Source organism: Podarcis muralis, chromosome 1 (assembly GCF_964188315.1).
Source record: "Podarcis muralis chromosome 1, rPodMur119.hap1.1, whole genome shotgun sequence".
NCBI lineage: Eukaryota > Metazoa > Chordata > Lepidosauria > Squamata > Lacertidae > Podarcis > Podarcis muralis.
Genome location: NC_135655.1, coordinates 45,143,409 through 45,167,967, shown reverse-complemented (window position 1 = coordinate 45,167,967; position 24,559 = coordinate 45,143,409). Strand labels below are relative to the sequence as shown.

At 40.1% G+C, this 24,559-nt stretch overlaps 1 protein-coding gene across 4 annotated transcripts in view; it reads left to right on the top strand.

Moving 5' to 3' along the window:
* The first annotated feature begins 247 nt into the window (after window positions 1-247).
* UBR1 (ubiquitin protein ligase E3 component n-recognin 1) overlaps window positions 248-24,559 on the top strand; it is a 58,663-nt gene continuing 34,351 nt past the window's right edge. For 2 of the 4 annotated variants that reach the window (XM_028724227.2, XM_077927314.1), the window contains exons 1-17: window positions 248-487; window positions 7,173-7,429; window positions 8,674-8,752; window positions 12,503-12,613; window positions 12,917-13,047; window positions 13,686-13,824; window positions 15,104-15,166; window positions 15,458-15,581; window positions 16,441-16,548; window positions 16,908-16,996; window positions 18,025-18,123; window positions 18,917-19,074; window positions 19,891-19,990; window positions 20,769-20,897; window positions 22,174-22,354; window positions 23,239-23,300; window positions 23,998-24,108. In XM_028724227.2, coding sequence (XP_028580060.2) covers window positions 404-487; window positions 7,173-7,429; window positions 8,674-8,752; window positions 12,503-12,613; window positions 12,917-13,047; window positions 13,686-13,824; window positions 15,104-15,166; window positions 15,458-15,581; window positions 16,441-16,548; window positions 16,908-16,996; window positions 18,025-18,123; window positions 18,917-19,074; window positions 19,891-19,990; window positions 20,769-20,897; window positions 22,174-22,354; window positions 23,239-23,300; window positions 23,998-24,108 — 2,025 coding nt within the window. In that variant the 5' untranslated portion in view covers window positions 248-403. Of the gene's footprint in view, window positions 488-7,172; window positions 7,430-8,673; window positions 8,753-12,502; window positions 12,614-12,916; window positions 13,048-13,682; window positions 13,825-15,103; window positions 15,167-15,457; window positions 15,582-16,440; window positions 16,549-16,907; window positions 16,997-18,024; window positions 18,124-18,916; window positions 19,075-19,890; window positions 19,991-20,768; window positions 20,898-22,173; window positions 22,355-23,238; window positions 23,301-23,997; window positions 24,109-24,559 lie in introns of all 4 variants that reach the window. The other 2 variants (XM_077927316.1, XM_077927312.1) reach the window with 1 other exon arrangement.

Below are 24,559 nucleotides of genomic sequence, written 5' to 3'. Positions count from 1 at the left end.
GCCCCCCCCCATATTTTATTCAAGTTGGCCCCCTTGTCTCCAGATATGTGTGTGCCGGACGGAAGCTTATGCAGGTCGTAGAAAAGCTTCCCCTAATGAAACACAGAGCTAAAAAGCGCCACTTCCTCGCGCTCTGCATCTCCCGCCCGCTTGACAAGCCGCGGCTGCACCGGCGCCCTCCTCTCCCGGCAGTGGAGGAGCGTTCTCCCACGCATGCGTGTGCGATCTCCCGCGCATGCTCAGTGTCGCCCAGGACCAAATTCGCCTCGGTTTCCAGCGCTGGGCGTCGGGTCAAGTTTTTTGGGCGAATCCCCCCCTCCGCCGCTCCTCCCCCCTCCCCCCGCAGCTGGTTTCCGGTGGGGCCGCGGCGGGGCTCGGCTTGGAGATTGGCAGGTCTCCTAAGATGGCGGACGCAGGCGACGGAGCCGGAGGGATGGCTGGAGCGGCAGGCGCTGCCCCCGCTGCGAAACCCTCGGAGTTGGCCAGGGTGAGATGCCGCCGCCGCCACCGCGTGGGCTTGGCAGCCCTGTGGGCTGGGCGCTGGGAGCCTCCCCGTCGGCTTGTGCCGTAGGAAGGGGGGAGTCTGTTCCTCGCGGGTAACAACGCCCCACGTCGCCCGCATTCGCGGGGCTGCCGGCTGCTTCCTCGCATGTCTGGAAGGGGCTCTTCTCCAGAAGTGCTGGGGGTCTGGCTCCTGCTAATTCCCAATTGCCCGCTGCTCTGCAAACGGTTAATCTCTGCCCCTCTGTCAGGTGCTGGAAGTGGGCACCTGCACGGTGTGCCACACAGCATGCATGCTCCCGTTTAAATGACCGGCAAGAATTAGGACCTTTGCTTCGCGCTCCTTATGGTGTCTAAAACAGGCGACTTGCTATGAGCCGCAGCTGTTGTCTTAAATGTGAGCGTCCCCTCCTCTCTCCCGGTCTTGAGAAGATCTTCTCTTGAGCCGCGAACAGGCAGGGCACTACCAGTTAAAATGAGGGTTTTAATCTAGGGCAGTGGTTGTGTTCAGGAAGAAGATTTTGTTATTGTAAAGTTGGCAGAGAGGAAAGGAAGAGGGCTGAGTTCAAATATCTTACCTTCTTCCTCCTAATTCTGGTTGGGCTTAGTGGATTGTTTTCTTTTTTTCTTTTTAGGCCACAATAACACCAAGAAAAGATTAAGCCACATCAAACTCACTGGGTCTGATATGACATAGTTCTTTTAAATATGTTTATGATAGTGTGTGTTTATTTACAAATGGCTCCTGTGCGGTGACCAGCAATGCTATTCCCCCCCTCCACCAGTTCTCTAGTTAACGTTTTAGTAAAGCACCTAACCCTTTTCAAATATATTAATTTAATCTCATAAACACTTTCAAGGTGTAAGAAACAAATGCAATGCTCAGGCTGTTCTTTTTTTCTTAGTTAATTTTGGTTTTATTCTGTCTACTGTCATTCTAAAAGTGCATCAGTTTAATACATGTTGATACTGATGCTATTGACACGTAAACAGGCAAAATACATAGACAACCCAAGGACTTGCTGCTTAACAGTATGAAATAACAGTTCAAGGAAATAGTGGGTTTTCAGGAAGTGCATATGCTGTTCTGAGTAAAAGGAACAGCGTAGCCAGAATTTATATGTCGTGTTCCTAGGCAAGACATTCTTGGAAATAGTGTGAAAGAAATTTGACAGGGTTTTTCATTAAATGATTTCTTCATGGAAAGGAGTTAATGTGTAAAAGCCAGAAATAGAAAAAGAAAGTGGACTGGTAATAACCAAATGTGCAGAATGATAGGCAGACCTAAATGTGCAGAAAGAGAAGTGAAATGATAGCATGAGGAAACTGGAAAGTGTAAAATGGGAGGACTAGAAGCCTGAAGTGATAAGAAATAGAAAAATGAGCAGAAGGTACCTAAAACGGATCATTATTATTTGAGTTAGTTCATATACTACTTGTTTAGCATTGACTTTTCATATTCAAAATTGGTTTCAGTTTCTACTTAAACAAAACAAACTGCATTCCAGTTCCATCCATTTCTTTCTCTTTTGAGCTGTCTGAACTTCCAGAGCAACTAAACTTAGTGAATACCATGTTAAAATGTTTTCATCTTTATTAACAGGAAAGGTGGCAGTATCATAACCTAATTTATTGGCATAAAGGGAGATGGGTTGCAGGCAGCCAGGGACATATGTTGTCCAACTTACCATGTCAAATAAGAAGGGCACACACACACATATATTCTGTTTATTTCTTTAAAGTGCGTGTGAGCGGGAGATGATTGGACACTGATTCATGTATTTTTGAAGGGCGCTGTAACTTTATCAACGGACTATCATATGTATCAGATATGGGAAAGGAAAACATCAATAGAAAGGCACTCAAAGTGGTCTGGGGTGATATTAATTATTTGAATCTATTCCAGTCTGGGTTGAGGCTTGTGTTTAGAATAGAAACAGCCTTGGTTGCCTTGGCAGATGTCTTATGCTGGAGAATGGATATGGGAAGTGCAAGCTGATTGGTTCTCTTGTTGCCTTGAGCTTGGGCAGCTCTGAGTTAGAGTGGCTTTACTCCTCCTGGAGGACTCATCCTGGCAGATGATGCTGGAGACTTCTATACCTATGGCTCAGAATGTGCCTCAAAGTTTTCTCTTGTATACTGTGTTATTTACATACATACAAAATTTTGTTTGTATGCCACCTTTCCATAGTTCAAACCATGCTCAAGGCATGAGATTGCGAAAAGAATACTGGTTGGGTTGCAGTGTCATCAGTACACAGAAGGCATGCATGTCTAATCCACACTTCCCTCTATCCTGATGAGGCTATGGACTTACTGAACTGGTATTTGAAGAAAGTTTTAGGGTGCATGAGAAGAACAAGCTGAAGCTTAATTCAGACAAGATGTGGGCTGCTCTGGGTAAGGAAATGGATTGATCCAGATGGGGGTATGCAACCAGCTCTGAACTATCCCTGAAGGACAAAATTCACAACTAGGGACTTACTTATTATTTAAATAATTCTAAATAATTATAATTCACAACAGCTCCCAATAAATAAACGTTCCCTAGGGGGCTTACAACAAAAGTATCAAAAACAGAATATACAATTAAATTAAAACCCAACAATATACAATTAAATTAAAACCCAACAATATATAATTAATGCTCCATTTAGAGACGGCACAAAGCAGTTTACAGTCCAGATTTAAAACAGTTTTAAAACCTGGGTGAATTAGAAGGTCTTCATCTGGTGCTGAAAAAACCACAAAGAAGTTTCCAGATAAGCTTGTCTAGAGAGGGTCCTCCTGGACTTGATATTGTAGATGGAACCACATGTTGCAGTGATGGTGACAGTGGCTAGGAGTTCAGATTGCCAGTTTAGGCTTGTGTGCAACCATATCTAGAGAGGATGGACACAGTCCTGGCTTCTCATGTGGCAGTGATGGTCAATACTGTAATTCACTCGGGGGGGGGGGCTGCCTCTAAAATCCAGAAACCTTTGTAGTATTATTGGTATGAATTTGATGCTAAAGTGGTGTTAAGTATTTTAGCTGGTTTTGATAGTTTTATGCTTCTCTGGTATTGCTATTTATACTCCTACAGTTATTTTATTGTTGTTGGATTTTATCTTTTTGCCTATGTGTATTGTGGTTTTGGTTTTTATGGAAGCTACTTTGTGAGAGGACTTAAAACAACAACAACTGTTTTATTGGTTTTCCACAGTGGAACAGTAAACAGAAATAAAACAAAACTTGGAGTACAGTTTGCCAATATGTCAGTTTCAGTTGGTAAAATTAAGGTACAAATGATGGTATTTTAAGGTTAAATTAAGCTTCTCCATAACAATACACGTGCCACAGGCGGTTGTAGTAGCAGTACTGCCTTGCTAATGTAATCTGTAAACAATGACCACGTACTGAAGAACTTATCCTTCTTACATTGTCCATTTATCACATTGTCCATTTATCATTCTGCCATGCTGAGGCAAGCATTCAGAAAGTGCTGTTTTCTACACATGAGTAAACCAGGAATGTAAAGTAAGATTCCCTCATGTTTTCCACCTGACAGCTTTTCCATTCTGACAGCAGCTATTGGCTAGGAAACCAAAGCCCAAGAAGTAATCTCAGAATTGATATGCCCTCTGATATCAGTTTATGATAAATTATAATAGAAATTTCAGAAAAGACATTTTGCCAAAATTATTGTGCCGGGGTGCAGTCCTACAACATACAGATCTGGGATCCCAAAGCATCACACACCCTTCAACATTTTGGGGATTGATTATGGGTGATTTGAAAAAGTTTGGGTGGGGTCCAATGTCAATTAAGTATAGTTTTCATGTGAGAGGACCTTTGTCCTAAAAGATGGCCAACCTCCTCTAACTTTAATTAACTAATTAATCCCATGTGAAGAACAATTTTGCAGTGGCAAGAGAGATGTTGGAACCACTAATGACCCTTACAGAGCATCTTAACCGTGTATACTTAATTAAATGGGATTTACTCCCAGGTAAGTAGGTTTAGGATTGCAGCCTTACTAATAATCTTGAAACATGGGTCTGAAGATCACAGCGGATTCTGCAATTTATAGCAGCTTTATTTTTGATGTGCACAATACTAGGAATCTAGTGTTGGAAATAATAACAAGTTAAATATGAAATTAAAATGAAATACCATATCTTAATAAAATGTTGCCTGTATTGATAGGATATTGAAATAAGAAGTACTAATGCCTTAAATTGCTTTAGTTTTTCAAAGAAAGGCTAGTATGGGGACAGTGGTAAGAGATCAGTTCAAACTTTATTTTGTCTGTAGCATTTCCTCATGGGATTTAAAAGGATCGTGTAGACTTGCACAATATTTAAATAATGTGCTATCCTGTTCATTGACTTTGTTTTGCATTTCCTCATGGGATTTAGCATGTTAATATTGATTCTGCTGAAGGCACATTATAAGAGTATAGTTATTTTTAAAATACAGAAGTTAATAAGCAAGATACTTATTGTCTTTACTGATGCAAATCTTGAGTAAAATTGGAGGGGTTCAGAGAAACTACATTGAAATTAGACTTTTTCAATATTTCTACTCTGCATTTCCACATAATTCAATATCAGAAGCTTTTGTAAGAAGCAGAGAACATGTATCTAAATAAAGAGATGACTTTGCCCTATCTTTGCTTGTGAGCTTTTCAGTGAGCTTTTAAAATGAAAAATATTACAAGGTGAAACTCATGTAATTTATTTTCTTGCTGATTTTAGAATTGTGTCCTCTTCCCTATTTCAGGTACTGATTGTACTGTGCAGTGTGCCAGATAATTCAGTGAAGATGGCAGGGTGTTAATCAGAGATGGCTTTATGAGCTAGGATTGATTATAGGCTATTATTTAGCTATTAGGAAAAGGTGCTGCCTTTTCATTTTGGCCTTTGATGTTCCACACATGACTAATATGCCTGCAGGTGGCCTAGCAACTTTTGTTGACTAATTTTCAAGACTATTTTAAACCCTAAAAAACCAAGGGCAGAGTATCGAACAGAATGCGTTTGTCCAATGATGAGCCTTTTGTTTGAAATCTGATGTGGAGGCCTTGCTCCCAAGTGTTCACTCCAGTATGTTAGCCTGGAATCATTATGAGATGTAAGTTAGAATGGTGCAGTGGACTTAGACTGGGAAGAGCCAGGTTTAAATCTTTGCTCAGCCACAAAGCCAACTGGGTAACTTTGGGATGGTCAGTCTCCCTCTCAACCCAATCTTACAAGGTGGGTAAAATGGGAATAGAACCACCATATGTACAGGATAAAAAATTATGAGCAAGCAGTACTTAAAATTGTAATTTGTTGGCTGTTTTAAATGATGTAATTATTATTGTTTTACTGCTGTAACATAGTATTTCAGATGTTACAGCTTTCCAATTATGTTAACCTCTTTATGAAAAAAAAGTTGTATAAAATATATAAACAAATACAAACACTGTGGATTTCCACATGTGATCTCTGGGCTTGAGGGAAGTTCTGTGGAACAGGAAATATATAGCACCTCTCCCTTGGCAGCAGGTCATGAGAACGTTAAGTGTTCTCCTGGATCACATCAGGAGTTTATTTACTCTAGCCTACTCTCAGATGCCTCAGATATACTTAATAACCAAGCATGAACAAAATATTATTTCCTTATTGTTTGCCTTCAGCACTTGGTATTCAGAGTGGCTGAGTGGGGAATTGAACCCTTGTCTCCTCTGACCCAGTCTGGCACTCTTTACCATCCTTGCTATGGTGATGTATAAACCATTACTTTATCTGTTATTCTGGTCTTTTAACAACTGATACATTGGGATCAGCCGTATTCTTTTGACTGTGTTGTAAGCAGCTCTGACACCTTATGGTGAAGAGTGGGTGAGAAATGCATCATCGTCATTATTGTCACCATCATAATCAGAAACTATTCCTTGGTGCCTTTGGGGAAAATGTTGGTTGAATGGCATATGGGAGTATGTTTGTAAATCACGTATACATGCTGACATCTAATTTTATGACTTTTTGTAGCCACAGTGATGCTCAACCTGGCTTAAGCTAACATTGCTGCAATGGTAGAGCATGAGACTCTTAATCTAAGGGTTGTGGGTTTTGTTGGGAAACAGGGAATTGGACTAGATGACCCTTATGGTCTCTTCCAACTCTACAATTCTATGATTTACAAGTGGAGCATCTTCCCACTTGTTATATTGCATGCCAGTTGTAATCCTGTTATGAACAGTTATAGCCCGCTATTAGGAAAGTGTGGTTATGCTGATGAAGTTGATTGTAATGGGAGAAATGCTTCTAGAGTATTGTATCAAGTGAGTCATCCCTCTTGTAGCTTCTCCTGATGCTTCATAGCTATAAAGGTCTGAGGGTGGGGGAAGAAGAGGAAGAGCTGAGGACAGCTAACTCGTGCCTGTAGCTCCTGAAGGCTTTTGGAAATGGCAGCTTCAGAGCTTTTGTCCAGGACTGAAAGATGGAAACATATATCGCCAGTTCTTAAGCATCTTCATTGATTACCGGCCTCTTTCCAAGTACAATTCAAAGCAGTTACTTTTCTCTTTAAAGTCCTGTACAGCTTAGCTTGAGATCATGGTACATAAAAGTATTCCTGTCCATGTGCTCCGATTATCCAGGCCCTCCCGCCAATGTCTAAGTATACTTTTGTGTTTCTTGCAGTGGTGGGACGAGAAGCTTGACTTTCATACTGCCTTTCTTCAGCATCTGGCAAAAGTTGTTCCGGACATTTATTTTGATGAAATGGATCCCTTGCCAGAAAAGGAGGAAGAAATAGCTCAGATGACCATACTTTACCCTCTGGAGTGGTATCTGTTCGGTGAAGATCCAGATATCTGTCTAGAGAAGCTACGGCAGAGTGGCACTCCTCAGCTCTGTGGAAAGGTGTTCAAAGGTGGAGAGACAACATATTCATGCAGGTGAATAATTACACTCTTGCTCTTCAGTATTTCCTACTGTTATGTTTGGTGCATCACGTATTTCTAATAAGTTTGCACTTTCTGAGGATACTAGTATAAGGTAATAGTCATATAAGGGCAAGTGATAACAGGGATAGGGGAAGAGGGGAAGAGAGGATAACAGGGATAGGGGAAGAGGGGAGTCTTGCAACTTAAAATAAAAGGGAAAACAATGGTAAAAGCAGATAAACTTCCATTTAAAAGACATGGGCACAGCAGCTGCTCCTGGGACAGAAAACCCCTGTTACTTACATCTAGTCTCCCCAGCTCCCAATATTGCTTCTGTGTGAGGTGTAGCGCTGCAGCTGCCTGTTGCTGTTGTAATGCATTTGTAGGTGGGGCTGCCCTTGAAGACAACCTGGAAACTTCAGTTAGCGCAGAATATGGCTGCCAGATTTTTAACTAGTGCAACTAGGCTAAATCACATTATATTTATTTTGCAAAAACTGCATTGATTACCTACTTGCTTCTAAGCCCTATTCAGGATACTGGTATTTAAGGCCAGAGGTTCAAATACCTGAAGGAGTGCCTCTCTTTATATCAACTTACTGGAGTCTTAAGATCTTCAGTTAAGACTTTTCTCTGTGTACTCTTGCTAGGGGAAGTACATTACATAACAAAAAGGGAGAGAGCCTACTCTGTGCTGCCCTGAGTTTGCAGTACTCTCCCTATAGAGGCATGGCTAGCACTGACTTCACAATTTTTAGGCACTAGGTTAAACCTTTATGCATGTTAAGTTGCAGTTTGTGTAGTTCATGTTGGTTAGTCTGCTATGTTGTTTTAACTGCTTCTAAATAGTTTATATACCACCTGGTATCTGTGAGCATGAAGGGTCTAAATATCTTTTTAAATAATAAATATTTTTACAATAACTTGACCGCTATTATAACATGGTGACTCAGTTTCGATAGAGAACTGAACCGTAGTTCAGATGCATGGAGACAAGTCTTGGTGAGCCTTGGGGCTGCACATTTCCTCCTCTTCGTGAAAACTTCTGCCTTTACTTCTGAACAAACTGCAGTTCCATGTTAAATAGTTGCACCTAATATTGAAGCCAAAATATTAATATTGAATTTGTAATGTTCATACTTCGACTGAAAATGAATAGTGTGTCTAAAACTTTGCTACCAACGTTGCTGGAATATGGGAGGTTTGTGGTGTTTTGGAGTGGGTGGTTATACAGTGGTTTCTTACTTTTGTTGCAGAGACTGTGCAATTGATCCAACTTGTGTACTCTGCATGGATTGTTTCCAGAACAGCATTCACAAAAACCACCGTTACAAGGTAATCAAATGTATGCTTCACAATAATTTGCTAGAGCATTTTCTTTTCTTTTTTAAACTTGCTTTTATTATTTTATTAAATATGTAATAAGCAAGACTAAGAGATTATTTCAAGAATTCAACAAAAGGTAAAGAGACAAAAAATATAAAGAAAAATATTTTTAAAAAACTCGTACAAAAGAAGCAGTGTGACAGTATTCCAAGGTAAGATGTAAACAGCGAAAACTCATCTAATCAAAAACAGCACCGGATGAAATCAAACCTAGATGGAATTTCTCATTTGTGTGACTGTGTTGTTAAACAAGCTACAAAAAACCACCAGACAGCTGCAAAGTCCAATGGGTCCACTTCCCCCCTGAGAACCTGGAGTTGGTGGGTCAATTTCTCTGTTGTGGCTATAAGTAAAGCTTTTTATAACCAGTTTGTAATAGACTACATAGAAGGGTCTTTCCAGCCTTGACTCACGACTAAAGGGGCAGCTGTTAGCAAATGAGTTATCAGTATCTTGCTATGTAAATTGGAATTATCTCCCACAAACGTGGAAAGTAAGCACACCTGGATATGTTGAATGGTCACTTTAAAATGTGAAGGTTCATTCTTATTTCACAAGTTGTGTATGTCTTTAAGAGCCAGGGCCAAGGCAAATAACGAGACCCAGTCTTGCAGCTGTGAGACATAGCAGGTGCTGCTGAGTTGTGTTAATCAAGCTGTGTCAGCAATTGGGTATAGTATATAAGGAGAAGCACCTAGCTCTCCCATTACCCTGGGGGATGGGTTGGTGGTTGGGTCTGGTTTGTTGTTGATGTATTTAGTGTATAAGGAGCTTTTGTTTTTGTTATTAAAACCTTGTTTAAGTTATTTTTGAGTCCCTTTTTAATGCATGGTCTCCCCAGCAAGCTCTCTACAGCGCTACTAAACTGCAAATAGCCAACAGGATAGACCTATAGATCTTTGGTCTGGTGGTGGTGCTGAGTTCAAAAACCACTGAGCCTTTCACATTGCAACTCCACCAACAAAATGGGAAGCACCCTTTTAGCACGTGGCTTAAACGTACGGGGGTTAAAAACCATTTCTGTATTTAATGAATTTTCCCTACCAGAGCTGAAACTGAAATGAAAGGTTTAGAGGACCACATTCTAGACTACTGTGAGGGATCTATTTCTAAGGCTACATCAGCCTCCCCATGCTAATCAAAGGTTTTCAAAGGGAGAAAATTGAAAGTCTAGAAGCCAGAGCATAAAGTGTTGAAACAAGTCCCTTCCAAGAACCCTTGGAACCCTGAGATTCAAATCTCTTCAAAGATCTGCCTCCAGTCTGTAATTCCTCGTCTTTAATAAAATGAGAGATATGTTTGATGCTCAACAAATCTATTTTTTGCTCTCGCAACTTGTTGCACAAGGCTAGTTTGTCTACTTCCTTATAATGATGAAGAAAAGGTGAGGGAGTCAGTGGAGATGGGGAGGAAACCAGCTTCCCTCTCCATCTACACCAGACACTCAGCATACAACTAGTTTCCCAGGTTTCGCCATAACAGCCATAATCCTGGTTGGCAAGGGAGAGCAGCCAGCCAGGAAGTTGACTCCTGGCTCTCGATGGCAATCCAGCATTTAACGTCATCAGTGGTTAACTGTGGGATCATCTGGCATAACTGCAGCACATCAAAATAAGTTTGTAGGCTGGGGAAGCCCCATCCATCTTCTCTTGACTTGGCAAACAAGAGATGTAGCAAGTTTTGCTTTACGGGCCTGCAAGATGAACATGTTGAGAGCTGATTGCCAGCCTTTAATAGTTTTACCTGGAATTAAAATAAGGAGGACTAGGGAAATGAACAGGAGCCTGGTCACAGCAACCATTTTAACTTTGGCTGCCCTGCCCTGGGTCAAGAGGTTTAAATTCCTGCAGGCTCCAAGGTATTGTTTAATCTGTTTAAGCATCGGTAAAAAATAAATTTAAGCAAATCATCCAAATAATCCCTTGTGCTTTCTAATAAGGTATATACATAGTGAAATAAGGTTATGCAAAGACGACTCAAATTCATAGATTTGTTTTCAGGCTCTGAATATGTTTTTAGTTACTAGTTTATGACTTGGGGAGGACTAGTTTAACTGCTTTCCTAAATTCCAGACGTCTAATAAACTTTGACTAGGTGTCTTAGCAGTTGAATTCTTAACATATAGACTGAGCTCTAAAGAACACTGCAACTTTTTCCACTATTGAGAAGGGGTTGGGGGCTTGTTTTTCTTGAACAGCGGGTTCCATGTCACATACCCAAACCATTTTTGTAATTGAAGACTTACCAAATCAATTTGTGAGATGGCGTGGGGATTTGTTGAAAGAAAAAAGTAAAGTGATATACCCAAGCCCTTGTACACACCTGCAGTAGCTTTGTAGATCACAGCGGTTGTTGTGGAGATTGCTCGAACAGCATTGAAGGTTTGCCTAGTTGGTGACATCTCGGCCTATGTCTACCACTGCCTCTCAATTCACCTAACCTCTGAACAAAAGGAATTTTGAGAGTTTGATGCCACATTCAACTCCTATCTCCCCAGTTACTGCTGAACGAGTTCAGCCTGTTTTCTCTTGGTCGAAGTGTTTAGGTAGCATGAAAGTGTGGTGCATCATAAAAGTATACAGTCAAACCCAAGAAGCTTTATTGCAATTAAGGAAGAAAATAGAAGGGATAGGAAAGAAAATGGGTAGAATACAAAAGGGGGAGGAATCCTTTGTATTCCTTAGATCTGCATCATCCATGATGTTTAGTAGATGGTAGTTTTTTCATAGAGAGCAATCCCCATTTTTAATGCTGTAGGATCAGGGAGTCGGTTGATGGGAGCAGGAGAATTGTTCAGTCAGGTATGGTCATATGGACTCTAATGCAAGAGTATGGAATCTGCAGCCTCCAGCTAATTTCACACTGGTGAGGAAAGCTAAAATGGAGGGAATGGTGGAAGGAGTCATATGGGGCAAAGTTTCAGTGCTTGGAACATGGCATGTTGAACACATAGTCAGAAGAGCACCTGGGAAAATGGGATGCTGAGTTATGATTTTGGCTTCTTTCGAATAAACCATAGTTTAAACTAAGCAGAGTTTCCTTATGTTTTTAAAACACAAGTGAAAACCTACGATCTCTTTGTGGCCCTGCCAGAGGAGGAGGTAGAGCACCCAAGCCCTGAGGCTCGTTATTGCTCATACACATGATGCTAATACATAGTTTAGCATAGTGTTCTAAAAGGGCTTTGGGTGCAAATTTTTATTTTTATTTTATTTATTTAATATTTATTTGCTTAATAAAATTTGTTTGACGGTGTAACAAAACCAACACCCAAAACCTCAAAGAGGTTTATGAAAAGGATAAAACAATACAGTCATTAGTAAAAACAGCTATTTAAAACATTCAGATAATAAATAAAATCAGTGATAAGCGAAAGACTGATGAAAATACATGGAAACATTCTACGTATCTGAGTAGACCTGCCTGTTTTTAGCAGGTTTGAAAAGAGTACAATGAAGAGGCTTGCCTTACATCAGTAGGCAGGGAATTCCAAATTGTGGGAATGCCACAGAGATTCATTTCTTACAAATGTGGAACGAGTATTATGTGGCACCTGTATCAGTGCCAGTTCCACAGAATGAAGTGGTTGAGTGGGAATGTATGGGGGAAGGCGATCCCTCAGGTAAACTGATTCCAAATCGTGTAGGGCTTTTTGTACTAATAGTACAAAATTGTATCTGATGGCCTTAATTGTTTCAGATGCACACTTCTACGGGAGGAGGTTTTTGTGATTGTGGAGATACAGAAGCATGGAAGACTGGACCACTGTGTACAAATCATGAGCCTGGAGCAGCAGGAAGCACAGAAGAGGTAACACACCTGCCTGCAATATATTGGAAAACAGATATTGTAAGACCTCACACTTCATGATGTACTTGTTGCTGTCATGGGAGTGTATGTTAAGATGAGAGGCAGTATAAAAATATTTTTTAATAAATAAATAACCGCTCACTTATTTTCAGAGTGCTGCATTTATATATTTTTAAGCTTTTTATTAAATTCCCATTATTCAGATTATTGTAACAACAGTTGGAGGAAGAGTGTTCCTTATGTTCAACAGATTAATATTGCACAGTGTTTCTTAATTCATATTAGTGTTTCCCCCCCCTGTAGAACGTGGAATGCCAGTTGAATGAAGAGCTAATAGCGCAAGCAAGAAAAATGTTCCCTTCAGTGATAAAATATATTGTAGATATGACTGTTTGGGAGGATGAGAAGGAGCTGCCTCCAGAGCTTATAACGAGGTAAGTGGTGTGCTGGAGTTGGTGGCAAGTGTTTTATTTGCCTATAAGTGGTAAAACCTTAGAAAATAAAGCAGAGTCATTCAGTTACTTAGTAAGGAAAGCCAAAAGGACTAGTCAGACTAGAGAGAAGCATGACTGCATTTGAAAACAATAACAATGATAAGGGACAGGAAGGTAGGAAAGTGACGGTCTGCTGGCATTATCTCTGATTATCTGCTGAATTATCTCTGATACTACCAAGGACTTTCTTGAACCATAATTCAATAATGTTAACTTTACTTGGGGAGGTGAGCTCACATCGTGGATGGAAATTAAACGAAGAACTATTAAACAATATAGAAATAAGAGAGAAAGGTAAAAAAATAATGAAAGAATATTTTGAAGTCAACCTCAACCAAGGGGTAGATGAGAAAGTGGTCTGGGACGCAAGTAAGACATTCCTTACTTCGGAATCAGTAGCTATTCTAATGTAAACAAGAACATTATTTATGTAAATCAGAGCTTAAGCAATTCCTCCAATTTGATTGCTTGTCCCTTTTTTACTTAATGGCTTACGTTTGTTTTGTTGCCCAATATGTATGTTGGAGTTTATTTTAGTATTCTCTTGTTAGAATGACATTTTGGTTTCCTCCCAGTAGAGAGAAGCTGGACAAATACTACTGTGTCCTTTTCAATGATGAACATCATTCTTATGACCATGTTATCTATAGCCTACAAAGAACTCTTGGCTGTGAGCTTGGAGAAGCCCAGATATATACTGCTGCTATAGATAAAGAGGTTGGTAGTATGCACCATTCCTGTTACAACTGTACCATATTGTAGCCCAGTTGAGAGCCAATTGTACTGTTGTTGTCCATAATTTGCTTCCATTACTTAGCAAGAAAAGCCAAAATGCTTCATAAGTGGTAGGTGAGAAAACAGTAAGAGTTATCAGCTAATACAGTCAAACCTCGGTTCTTGAACGTAATCTCTTCTTGAAGACCATTCGACTTCCGAAACATTTGACAACCGAGGCGCGGCTTCCAATTGGTTTGCAAGAGCTTCTTTCATTCAAGCAGAAGCTACGTTGGACGTTTGAGTTCCGAGGAACGTTTGAAAACCGGAGCATTTACTTCCGGGTTTTCGGCGTTCAGGAACTGAAACGTTTGAAAATGGAGCCGTTCGACAACCAAGGTTTGACTTGTAGCCTGTGGTTGTGTGTTTGCCACATTCCTGCCACCGTGTTCTGTAACAATTGTGTTTTGGAGATAAGGGATTATTTCCACGGAAGAGAATAGAGAGGAACAGAACGTCACCATTTCCCAACAGTATTGGCATTGCACTGCCTCTTGGTGGAGCATGACAGCATTTTCCTCTCTCCGAAGCAATATCACATGGTGTGCGATGTTGCTTGTGGCACTCCATATCGTGATCCTACTTTTCCAGGCAGTTATATGAAATATATATTGAAAGGAGTGTCTTTTATCAAGGGAAATCTCAGCAGGAATATGTATATGTATAGCTGTGTCATCTACATCTATCTATGTGTAGATTTGGGCAATGACTCATGAGGGAAGGATTCATTGGAATGAATTGGGCCATGCAGTAACACTCTTCAGGGTTAGGGCCTGTTTTGAGAGACATGAAGCTGCCTTACACTAAGCTAAGGCATCCCATTGGTCCATCTTGCTCAGTATTGTCTGCACTGTTTGGAGACAGCTCTCCTGGGTTTAAGACAGGTGTCTTTTTCAACCCTACCTGGAAATTCCAGGAATTGAATCTGGGACCTTTGGCAAATGCTCTGACACTGAGCCCTTACCCTTCCATGGAAATTGAGCTACACACCACAACATTACAACTGGGTCAGTACAAACAATATTCTAAATGCGCCCACACCATAGGGTGCATCAGTCTAGTGAAATCTCCAAAGATAAAGAGTTGAAACCATGCATTATCATTAGCTGCTTATGAAACAGTTGAACATCCTTAGTTCAGTCTTGCCTTTGTTTACATATTGTTATAAGATCAAGTTCTGCCATTACCTGACCTAAATATGTCACTTCTTCTAATTATTCAGGGCCGGAAGGCTGTCAAGGCAGGATCGTATGCTGTTTGCCAGGAAGCAAAAGAAGAGATTAAGGTAACTTCCTGAAATGTGTCAAATATACCTAGTTAATACTGAATAATTGTTCTGTTCCTTTACAGATGCAAAGACTTCGAATCATTCTTGACCTTTTCAGATTTTTCTTATCCTGCATCTTTTGTAACATTTAATCAATTAAGACACTGCGCTACAACTGTTCCAGCTGTCCTCTCTTTTCCTTGTTTGGAAGTACAAATGGCATGATAGACAAGATGACAGGAAAAGGTAGCCAAGATCAAAGAATCAGTTAATATCCTCTCATTCTAATGTCTTTTTTTTATCTTCTAGAAACATTCGAACAACGTTTCCCAAGGTCCCCTAAATGTTAAGGTTCTTCATGCTGATATTATGGCTCACCAGAAATTTGCTCTGCGTCTTGGTTCCTGGTTAAACAAACTAATGAGCTACTCAAGTAAGCGCCTTAAATTGCTCTGTATCATAATCAAATGCCGAAACATTGACAAGAGAATTCTTTCCTTAGCAGTATATGTAATTGCAGGACCAGTCTTTCTTAAATGGTCAAAGCTATTATTGATACTAAAATCATTTTTCATGTGCAAGCATTTTATACTAAGGATTTGCATCTTACAAAATGTCCAGATATAAAACTCACAGTTGTGTTTGGGAAATATTTCCATTCACTTGAATTCAAGCCTCAAATTCCTTGTGTTTTTCTGAGGTAGCGAAAGTAATGGTATTCTGGTCTCCTTGTCCCTGGCTGACCCAGAAATAAATATTCCATTATATGGTGATGGCTAGCTGGGGTATGTTCTTGTAGGCCATGTTCCTAATTATCACTTCATGTGCTCCTCGTGGCTGCTTTTAATTCAGAATAAAAGTGGCTAGCATAAATACCATGAGTTTGCTTAAACTTATTTTAATATTATATTTTAAAATTGTTGTAAGCTGCCCTGGGACCTTACAATGGAGGCAGAGTTGGAAATTGAATAAGTAGTCGTAAGTTATTGGTGTTGTTTGTTCAAAGCTGGTCCAGAATAACATCTCAAATATGCACGGCAATAGCAGTTCTAGACACTTTATACACTTATTTGAAAAGAAATAATATTGATTGAAAGATAAACATGGTAGTACAGGGTCAGCGAAGAGGTGGGGTCCTTGCAAAAGTAAGGAATTGATTTCAGAATAGACATACTATTCTGTTACATTTGAAGATTTATTGGCAAAAGTTTTTTTTTAATCAAAAGAATACAACATTTAAGCAGGCCACAATCATTCCAATAACCCATCCAGATTATGTTACTCTATCTTAGGTGACTTTCGTCAGATCTTTTGTCAAATATGTCTAAAAGAAGAAATTGATTCAGAGAAACCTTGTCTTATAAGCACATTGATGCTTTGGGATGCAAAACTTTACAAAGGTAAGTTGTATTGATGTTAATTGAGCTTCTTTACAAGCTGTGATGTATTAAACCTTCAGTGTCTGCCACTCAGTTTAAGATGAATGATACTTTGATATTTGGAAATAGTCTGACAGCTACTTTTTAAATTTTAAAAAAAGATTGATGTCCAGGCTTTCAAACAAATATGGTTTCCCAACTGGACTCTACTTACATATATTTGGCAATTGTGTACATTTCAAAATGTAAGCACTTACTGTTACTACTTACTCCGTTATTGAGATAAACATTGCATTTTGTAAAATGGAACAAAATATCCTCATAATTAGATATTCATTCTCTTTCTTATGGGAGTAAACATGAACTGTTGAATTTTTCAGGAGCCAGGAAGATCTTGCATGAACTAATCTTCAGCAGTTTTTTCATGGAAATGGAGTACAAAAAAAGGTTTGCCATGGAATTTGTTAAGGTAATTTATCTCTCCTGTTACTTTTCACCCTTATAATAGCAAGATATGTTTTGCAAAGCCTTTTTAAAAAATCATTGACTGCAGCTTGCCCAGTGGGGCAGAGCCACAGCAATATCTTCATGGCAGCAGCATCACTGCCACTCACTAGGAGGCAGAGGTGAGAGAGGGTGGCGCAAGGTGGTGGACTGGCAAAAGCATCAAACTGACTGTGCAGATACACCATGCAGCCCCAGCTTTGCCGCCACGTTGACCTTTGGCTATCTTGGCTGGGGCTGACGGGAGTTGGGCATCCAACTCTGTATCCAGTTCTGTAAACTGCCCTGTGATCTTCGGATGAAGGACAATATATAAATTTAATAAATGATGATGATAATGTTGTTAAACCCCTTGTTTACTTATTATTTATTTTAAGCATTTGTAAGTCACTTTTTTGGCACATGCTCAAAACTGGTAATAGAATAATAAACATACAGTAGAGATTAAATTATTCATTAAATGAGTTCATTAAAGGTCTTCCCCAAAGAGAAAATTCAGTGAGATTCAGCAATCATTAGCATCACTCAAAGTTGAATTTTGGGGTGGGGGTGGGGGGACTTTTACAACAAACTTCATCAAAGTCCTGAGGTAGAAACAGTGTTCATCCAAATGACTGCCATTGAATTAACGTGCTCAAAGCATCTACAGAGAAGTTTTCCCCATTCTTTGGCCGATAAGAACACTCTGTTACCTTGTGCCAAAGATGACTTGCCTGTGCTGTACGTTGAAAGTGTGGGAGTGTCCAACCGCCTACTGCAGTCATGGAAGACACGAGCAGAACCATGCTGCCCAGTGGTCCAAACAGAGTCCTCCTTTGTCTTAAATTTAAAAAGGAAAGAACATTGGTCCGTCACAGTTGGGTTGTCTGGTGAAATAGTGTATGTTCCTGCTGGAAGGCAGGGATTTCACGTACCGTATGCTCTCCTCATGGTGCCTCTGGCCTTAAGTTCCTGCCAGGCAATCACCTTTTTTGCGTTTTCTTCTCTTCACAGCATTACAAAAAACTACAGAGCGAATACATCAGTGATGATCATGAAAGGCAAATTTCTGTAACAGCACTTTCAGTTCAGATGTTCACCGTTCCTACATTGGTACGTACAGCCAATCATCTGAGTATATAAAGAACTTTTTGTATTGTGTTAATCACAATACTTGTAGGTAACTTGGACACTGCAAGAAATTTTCCAAAGAAAGACTTGGTTGAATTCTTCTTAAGATACATTGCTTATTTGTATTCCTATCTGACTTGGTCTGGCATCATACAGTGGAAACAATAAACAATATGTGAGAAGAAATCTTGCAAATAACCTTTATAGTCTTTTATGTGTTCACTTTTTAAATAAGCAAACATATTTAATTTTTGTTTCAGTCACTATAACCAAGGGGGCAACCATATCTCTGTATTCTACTTTTTCCCTTTTGTCCAGAGCCTTCAATCAGCCTTCAGTACAGCATTATTATAGTTTGGATCCCATGAACCACAAGCAGTGTCCTACTTACAAAACAAGGCCTTATTGCCCTCTCTTATGTGCTGAAGCCCACCCCAAAAGCCAAATTTTTGGTGGTGTGCTGACATATTTATATGCTGTTTGATGGTAGAAAACAAACAAACTCAAAGCAGTTTAATTATTTAAGCCTTGCTGGCAAATTTGATTTGCAAAGACAGAAGACAGTGATGTGATAAAATACGCTTTGTAACCCATCATCCCTGACGAAGATGGCTGAGACTGGTGAGAGGTGGAGTCCAACAAATCCAGAGGGCCAGTGCTTCCCTGGGCCTACACTGTACTTCTGTACATAAAGCAGCAATACATCTGAAGGTTTTACCTTTTTTGAATAAAATAGAAAATGAAATAAAAACAATTGTTACTGCTTCCCTCGCAGGCCCGCCACCTCATTGAAGAGCAAAATGTAATCTCTGTCATAACAGAGACACTGCTTGAAGAGCTCCCCAAATATCTGGATAAAAATGGCAAATTCAACTTCCAGGACTACAGCCAAGAGAAAATGGGTCGAGTATATGCAGTCATATATGACCTCAAGTAAGTGTTCTCGTTTGTGGAGATGAGTACGTGCTTCATTAGGCAATAATATTTGTTTTATCCTACCTCGCTCTTTACATGTTGCAGAAAAGTGTTTGTGTCTGGGATAAGCATTGCAAAACATGCCACATTAGAACTGAATCATATTGTGGATATGCAACTACAACCTTAGGCAAATGAATATAAATGAAGCATTGCCTGGTCAGACGTAGCCCGCTATTCAGTGTCTCAACCGAAATTTAGAATCATGGTCAGAAATTAGATTGGCCATTTTGTCATTCTAGAACCAATTACTGGCACAATTCACTGGCACTGGAGAATAATAATTTATGTGTCTGTCATTACCACCATCAGGGCATACTTCCTTACTATATGTTGCAAACTGATCAATATCTATTAAAAAAACAATCTATCTCTTGTGTTGTGTTTTATGTTGCCCTTTTCTGGGTAGACCTAGTGCAGACACAGTTGTGCAAGAGGATATCAGTGATCAAGGTCAGCTTGTTCTTCCACATTTCAGCCAGGTTGTCATTATTTCCAAGAGAGAGAAATCATAGAGTTGGATCCCAAGGGTCATCTAGTCCAACCCCCTACAATGCAGGAATCTCAGCGCACCGTCCCCCATCCAGTTTGAATCCATCCTGGACCCTGCTTAGCTTTGCAAATGTGTTAGCCATTTTATTGCTGCACCAGTGGGTATTTCCTCAAAGGAGTTTCAAAATCTTTCCCAGCCACATACGATTCCAGCCCCATACCCCAATTTAAAGCCTGCTTTGTCTGGAAAAGACTTCTGAAATTCAACTTTTTTTGCAACAGGTATATTTTAATCAGTAAGCCTACAGTGTGGACAGACAAACTGCGAGAGCAGTTTTTGGAAGGGTTCCGTTCTTTCCTGAAGATTCTTATTTGCATGCAGGTACAGTATATAATATATACATCTCTAATTTGCTATTTGCTATATATATATGGCTACTGTATTATGAACCTGCCCATATGCCCAATACAATATTAATGTGCTATCCTAATATGATTCATAAGCGTTCTTCTCAAATGGTTTAAAGAAAATCAGTTTCTTTCAGGTGAGTATGAATTAACTTTATTTAGCAGAGCTCTGGATTTTACAAGCACAATTACATATGTATATAATTTGGGATGCTATTAAAACACACACCATAACTGCTTAGAGTTTTCCTGTTGATTAAGCAGTAAATAAACCTTAGTACAGTGGTGCCCCGCAAGACGAATGCCTCGCAGGACGAAAAACCCGCTAGACGAAAGGGTTTTCCGTTTTTGAGTTGCTTCGGAAGACGATTTTCCCAATGGGCTTGCTTTGCAAGACGGAAACGTTTTGCGAGTCTTGCGATTTTTTTCGCTCCCCCCCTTTTTCTAAGCCGCTAAGCCGCTAATAGCCTTTTAGCCGCTAAGCCGCTAAGCCTTTAATAGCTGCTAAGCCGCTAATCCACTAATAGGGTTGCTTCGCAAGACGAAAAATCCGCTAGACGAAGAGACTCGCGGAACGGATTATTTTCGTCTTGCGAGGCACCACTGTAATTAATTATCCACACTGTAGAAATATAAATGGCCTTGTTTCAGTTGGCGCTTACTTCTGTTTGCTTAGAATCATGGTTTGAACACCTGTCTGATACAAGCCTCAGTTTAGTCACATACTGTTTGGGGCGGGGATTTCATTGCAGGGCATGGAGGAAATAAAAAGGCAAGTTGGCCAGCACATTGAGGTGGATCCAGATTGGGAAGCAGCCATTGTCATCCAGATGCAACTGAAGATTATTCTCCTGATGTTTCAGGAGTGGTGCGCCTGCGACGTAAGCCTGTTTCAATAAAATTACAGCATTATCTGTAGAAACAAATACTTGTTTATGGAGCAAAGTCAAATCTTTGGAGGTGCCTTGTGAGCATACCACTCCCCATGACCTTGACAAGCCTGGTGCTTCAACTTTAACCCATGAAAGTTTTTTACCTTGAACTCTTAAAAGTTCACATAGCAAAATTTTGCTATGATAATTTCAATTGATATTTACTTGGAAGGATCTGTGGAAGTATTTGTATTTAGCAAAAAAGAGAAAGAAAGAATATTTCCCTCCTAATTGAAGCTGGATGTGATACAGTTGGCGCATCCCCAACTGGGGGGTCTGCAAAATCGCAGAGAGTCAGGAACCCCTGGAACTGCCCTCCTGCAAGGTGGAGGGTTGTTTACCAGGCTCTGGAAAGGTCATAGGAGGTCCAGTATGCGAGGCGGACTTTCCATACCAGCCTCTGGGATGCTTCCAGAGCCCTCACATCTCATTTCCAGAGGCTGGTAAGGAAGGCGCCACCTTGCTTGCTGGACATTGGGAAGACGGCTCTGGGAACATCTCAGAGGCTGGTAAGCATGGAAAACCCACTTGGCGTGTGGGGGGGGGGATAATAAATGGGGGGCAGGAAATGGCGGGTTTCCCCCGTTCATTTATTTATTTACCTACCAACCACCAACCCCACCCCTTGTAAAGTTGTAATTGCATATGTAAAGTGAGCATAAGTTCTGGGCCCGATGTATATGATAAACAACACTGAATAGTGAGAAGATACAGATTCTGGATTTGGCTGATGATCTGAATCTTTGCTAAGCTTGTTTTTTCAAAATCTGTTTTGAAAGTCTCCTACTTATTTTCACAATCCTTTGTATAGAAAGCTGAAAAGTGGCTTCTGGAGATGCAGATCATTCATAAACCTATGGAGTTGAAAACATATAGTTAAGCAGCAAAGTATCTGAAAGTCATCTGGAAAAGACAGTTCTGTTTTTATATTTACGTGTGGTTGACCAGAATTGTGACAGAAAAAATGACTAGAAAGTTGTTCCTAAGAGATGCAACTGAACAATCCATATTCTCACAGGATGATTAGTAACCAAATTTCATAGGAACTAGGTTTATTTTAAACATATAGCAATGCACAATTCCATTACCGCATGGTAATAAAATGCATGACCCGTATTAAAACATAGAAATGAGACAGTAGGATTTTTTTTAGCACAGTTAAATTGAAGTAGAAAAAATAAGGCTGTATATTTAAATATAATTATAAAAATATTGTCCATTCTAGGAAGCACTGTTGGTGACTGCTTACAAAGAATGCCATGCAACAGTATTGAGATGTAGTGCAAGTAATTATTCATGGGACAAGACAGTGATTCATTTATGTGGCCATACTTTGGAAAGCAAGCGCTTCAGGGTGTCTGCAGATCCTGTCAGCATACATCTACCATTGTCCAGGATGCTTGCTGGTGAGTGTCCTGTGCTTGCAGCTTGTGAGAATTGCAGTCGGTTCCTGCTTACATTTTGAGAAGGATTCTGAACTTGGAGGTTGTATTTAACTATCATGGATAATAATAGCTACTGTTAGATCTCTCCTGCATGAATTTTTCAAATCATCTTTACAATCTAAGCTCATAACACCATTTTGAATTCCTGTTCTTGTAAAGGAAAAAAATATTTTGCTGTTCTGAATTGACTTGCCGGTCAGTTTGATTGGGTGGCTGACTTCTTATACAGCAGAGAGCAGAAAGTATCTCTTCACAGCATGTATAAATTTATTAGGGCTTGGTGCATATGGCATAGTAAGCCAAGCTATGACTTACCTGGACTGTGAAAATGTGCAGGCTCCCAGAGAGGATCTTGCAGCTGCTTAGTTCCTCCTGAGTCCATTTTCTCCCGCACTTCACTGAGCTAAGCCAAAGTTGGACTTCACATGCTCTCTGAAACCTGGCTTGTGATTAAGCTATCTGGCCAATGTTGGTTCTTGGCTACAGATCATAGTTAGTGAGGAGACAGCTTAATTACAGTGGTACCTCGGGTTAAGTACTTAATTCGTTCCGGAGGTCTATTCTTAACCTGAAACTGTTCTTAACCTGAAGCACCACTTTAGCTAATGGGACCTCCTGCTGCCGCCGCGCCACCAGAGCACGATTTCTATTCTTATCCTGAAGCAAAGTTCTTAACCTGAAGCATTATTTATGGGTTAGCGGAGTCTGTAACCTGAAGCGTATGTAACTTGAAGCGTATGTAACCCAAGGTACCACTGTATAAGCCTGTATTTAGACAACAAGCATTCAAATGCATCTTGTAACTTACAAATTGATACAAACATTACTGTTAATGTATTTCCTAGGTCTGCACATACAGTTGAGCAAAACAGATGTAATCTCCAGACTCCAAGAATTCATAACATCTGTAAGTATCTCCACTGGATGCTCAATAGTATTTGAAAGTTCAGCCAGTTAATGAGAGTCATTGGGGTCTAGTGGTTAACTTGTTGGGTCTCCCTGATCCAATTCCAGGCTCAGTTCCCTACCCAGTGATGAAGATCACTAAGTGAGCTTCAGCCAGCCATTCCCTCTAAACCTAACTTGCCTCAAAAAGTTATTCTGAGGATAAAATGGGAAGGGGAAGAACCAGGTATGGCGTTTTGAGTTCCATAGAAAGAAGGTGGGATATAAATGTGGCAGAGAGCTAATAAAGGATACAAATAAGCTCTTAATGGCAGGAGATCTTAAACTGCAGTACCCTGCTGTGGGCAGTTATTGGCTGCTAAATATAAATAAATATTCTGCAAAAAAGATTGATGCTGTTTCCCGTCAATAATTGACAATACAGAATCATTAGTCATCTTCCTTAGGGAAGTGTTCTGTAGTGGCTGAACACTGAATGAATACTGACTTGGCTTGGCTGAAACCACACAGTACAGTGTTAGAGCCTAGCATAATAAAGTGCAATTTAATTCTGCCTCTAACCTTTTGTTGTATTTTTCTTTTAATGATAGCAGAGAAAACCCCGCCCCCCTTTTTTTACTAACTTATCTGTAGTGATTGATTTCCTTGTGCAAATGCCGGTTGTTTTAACACAATCAATTTTTTAAAAAAACCTTTAGGAAGAATTCCAGGTGCAGATGTTGGTGGAATATCCTTTGCGTTGTCTAGTATTGGTTGCTCAGGTTGCTGCCGAAATGTGGAGAAGGAACGGACTGTCTCTGATAAGCCAGGTACCAAACCAAATTTCACTACAAATATATTCTCGCATGTAGTTCTATATATCCCACAGAGGCTAAGTTGCCAGTATAAGTATTGCAAGCAAATTAGTGGACAAAAACTTACTCCAGGGCTTATTCAGTAGGTAGAAAGGGTACAGTAGGTACCTTGGGCCAGTCACCAACTCTTAATAGAGTTGTTTTGAGAGTACAAGCAGGGGATTATGTGTGCTGCTTTGAGTTCCTTGGAGGAAGGACAGGATAAAAATCTGATCGATAATACTGTAGATATTATATTTTTCTGTCCCTAAAGTACAAGACAGAAATGATCCTGAATGGTGGGGGCTATAATTCAAGAGGAAATAAGGGATCTCCTAAAATTAAGAAAATCTTCTTAAGCTTCTTTCAGTGCAGAGTTGGAGAAGGGAGTCACCTTTTGGCCACCTTCTGCTGGTCTTTCTCTGGA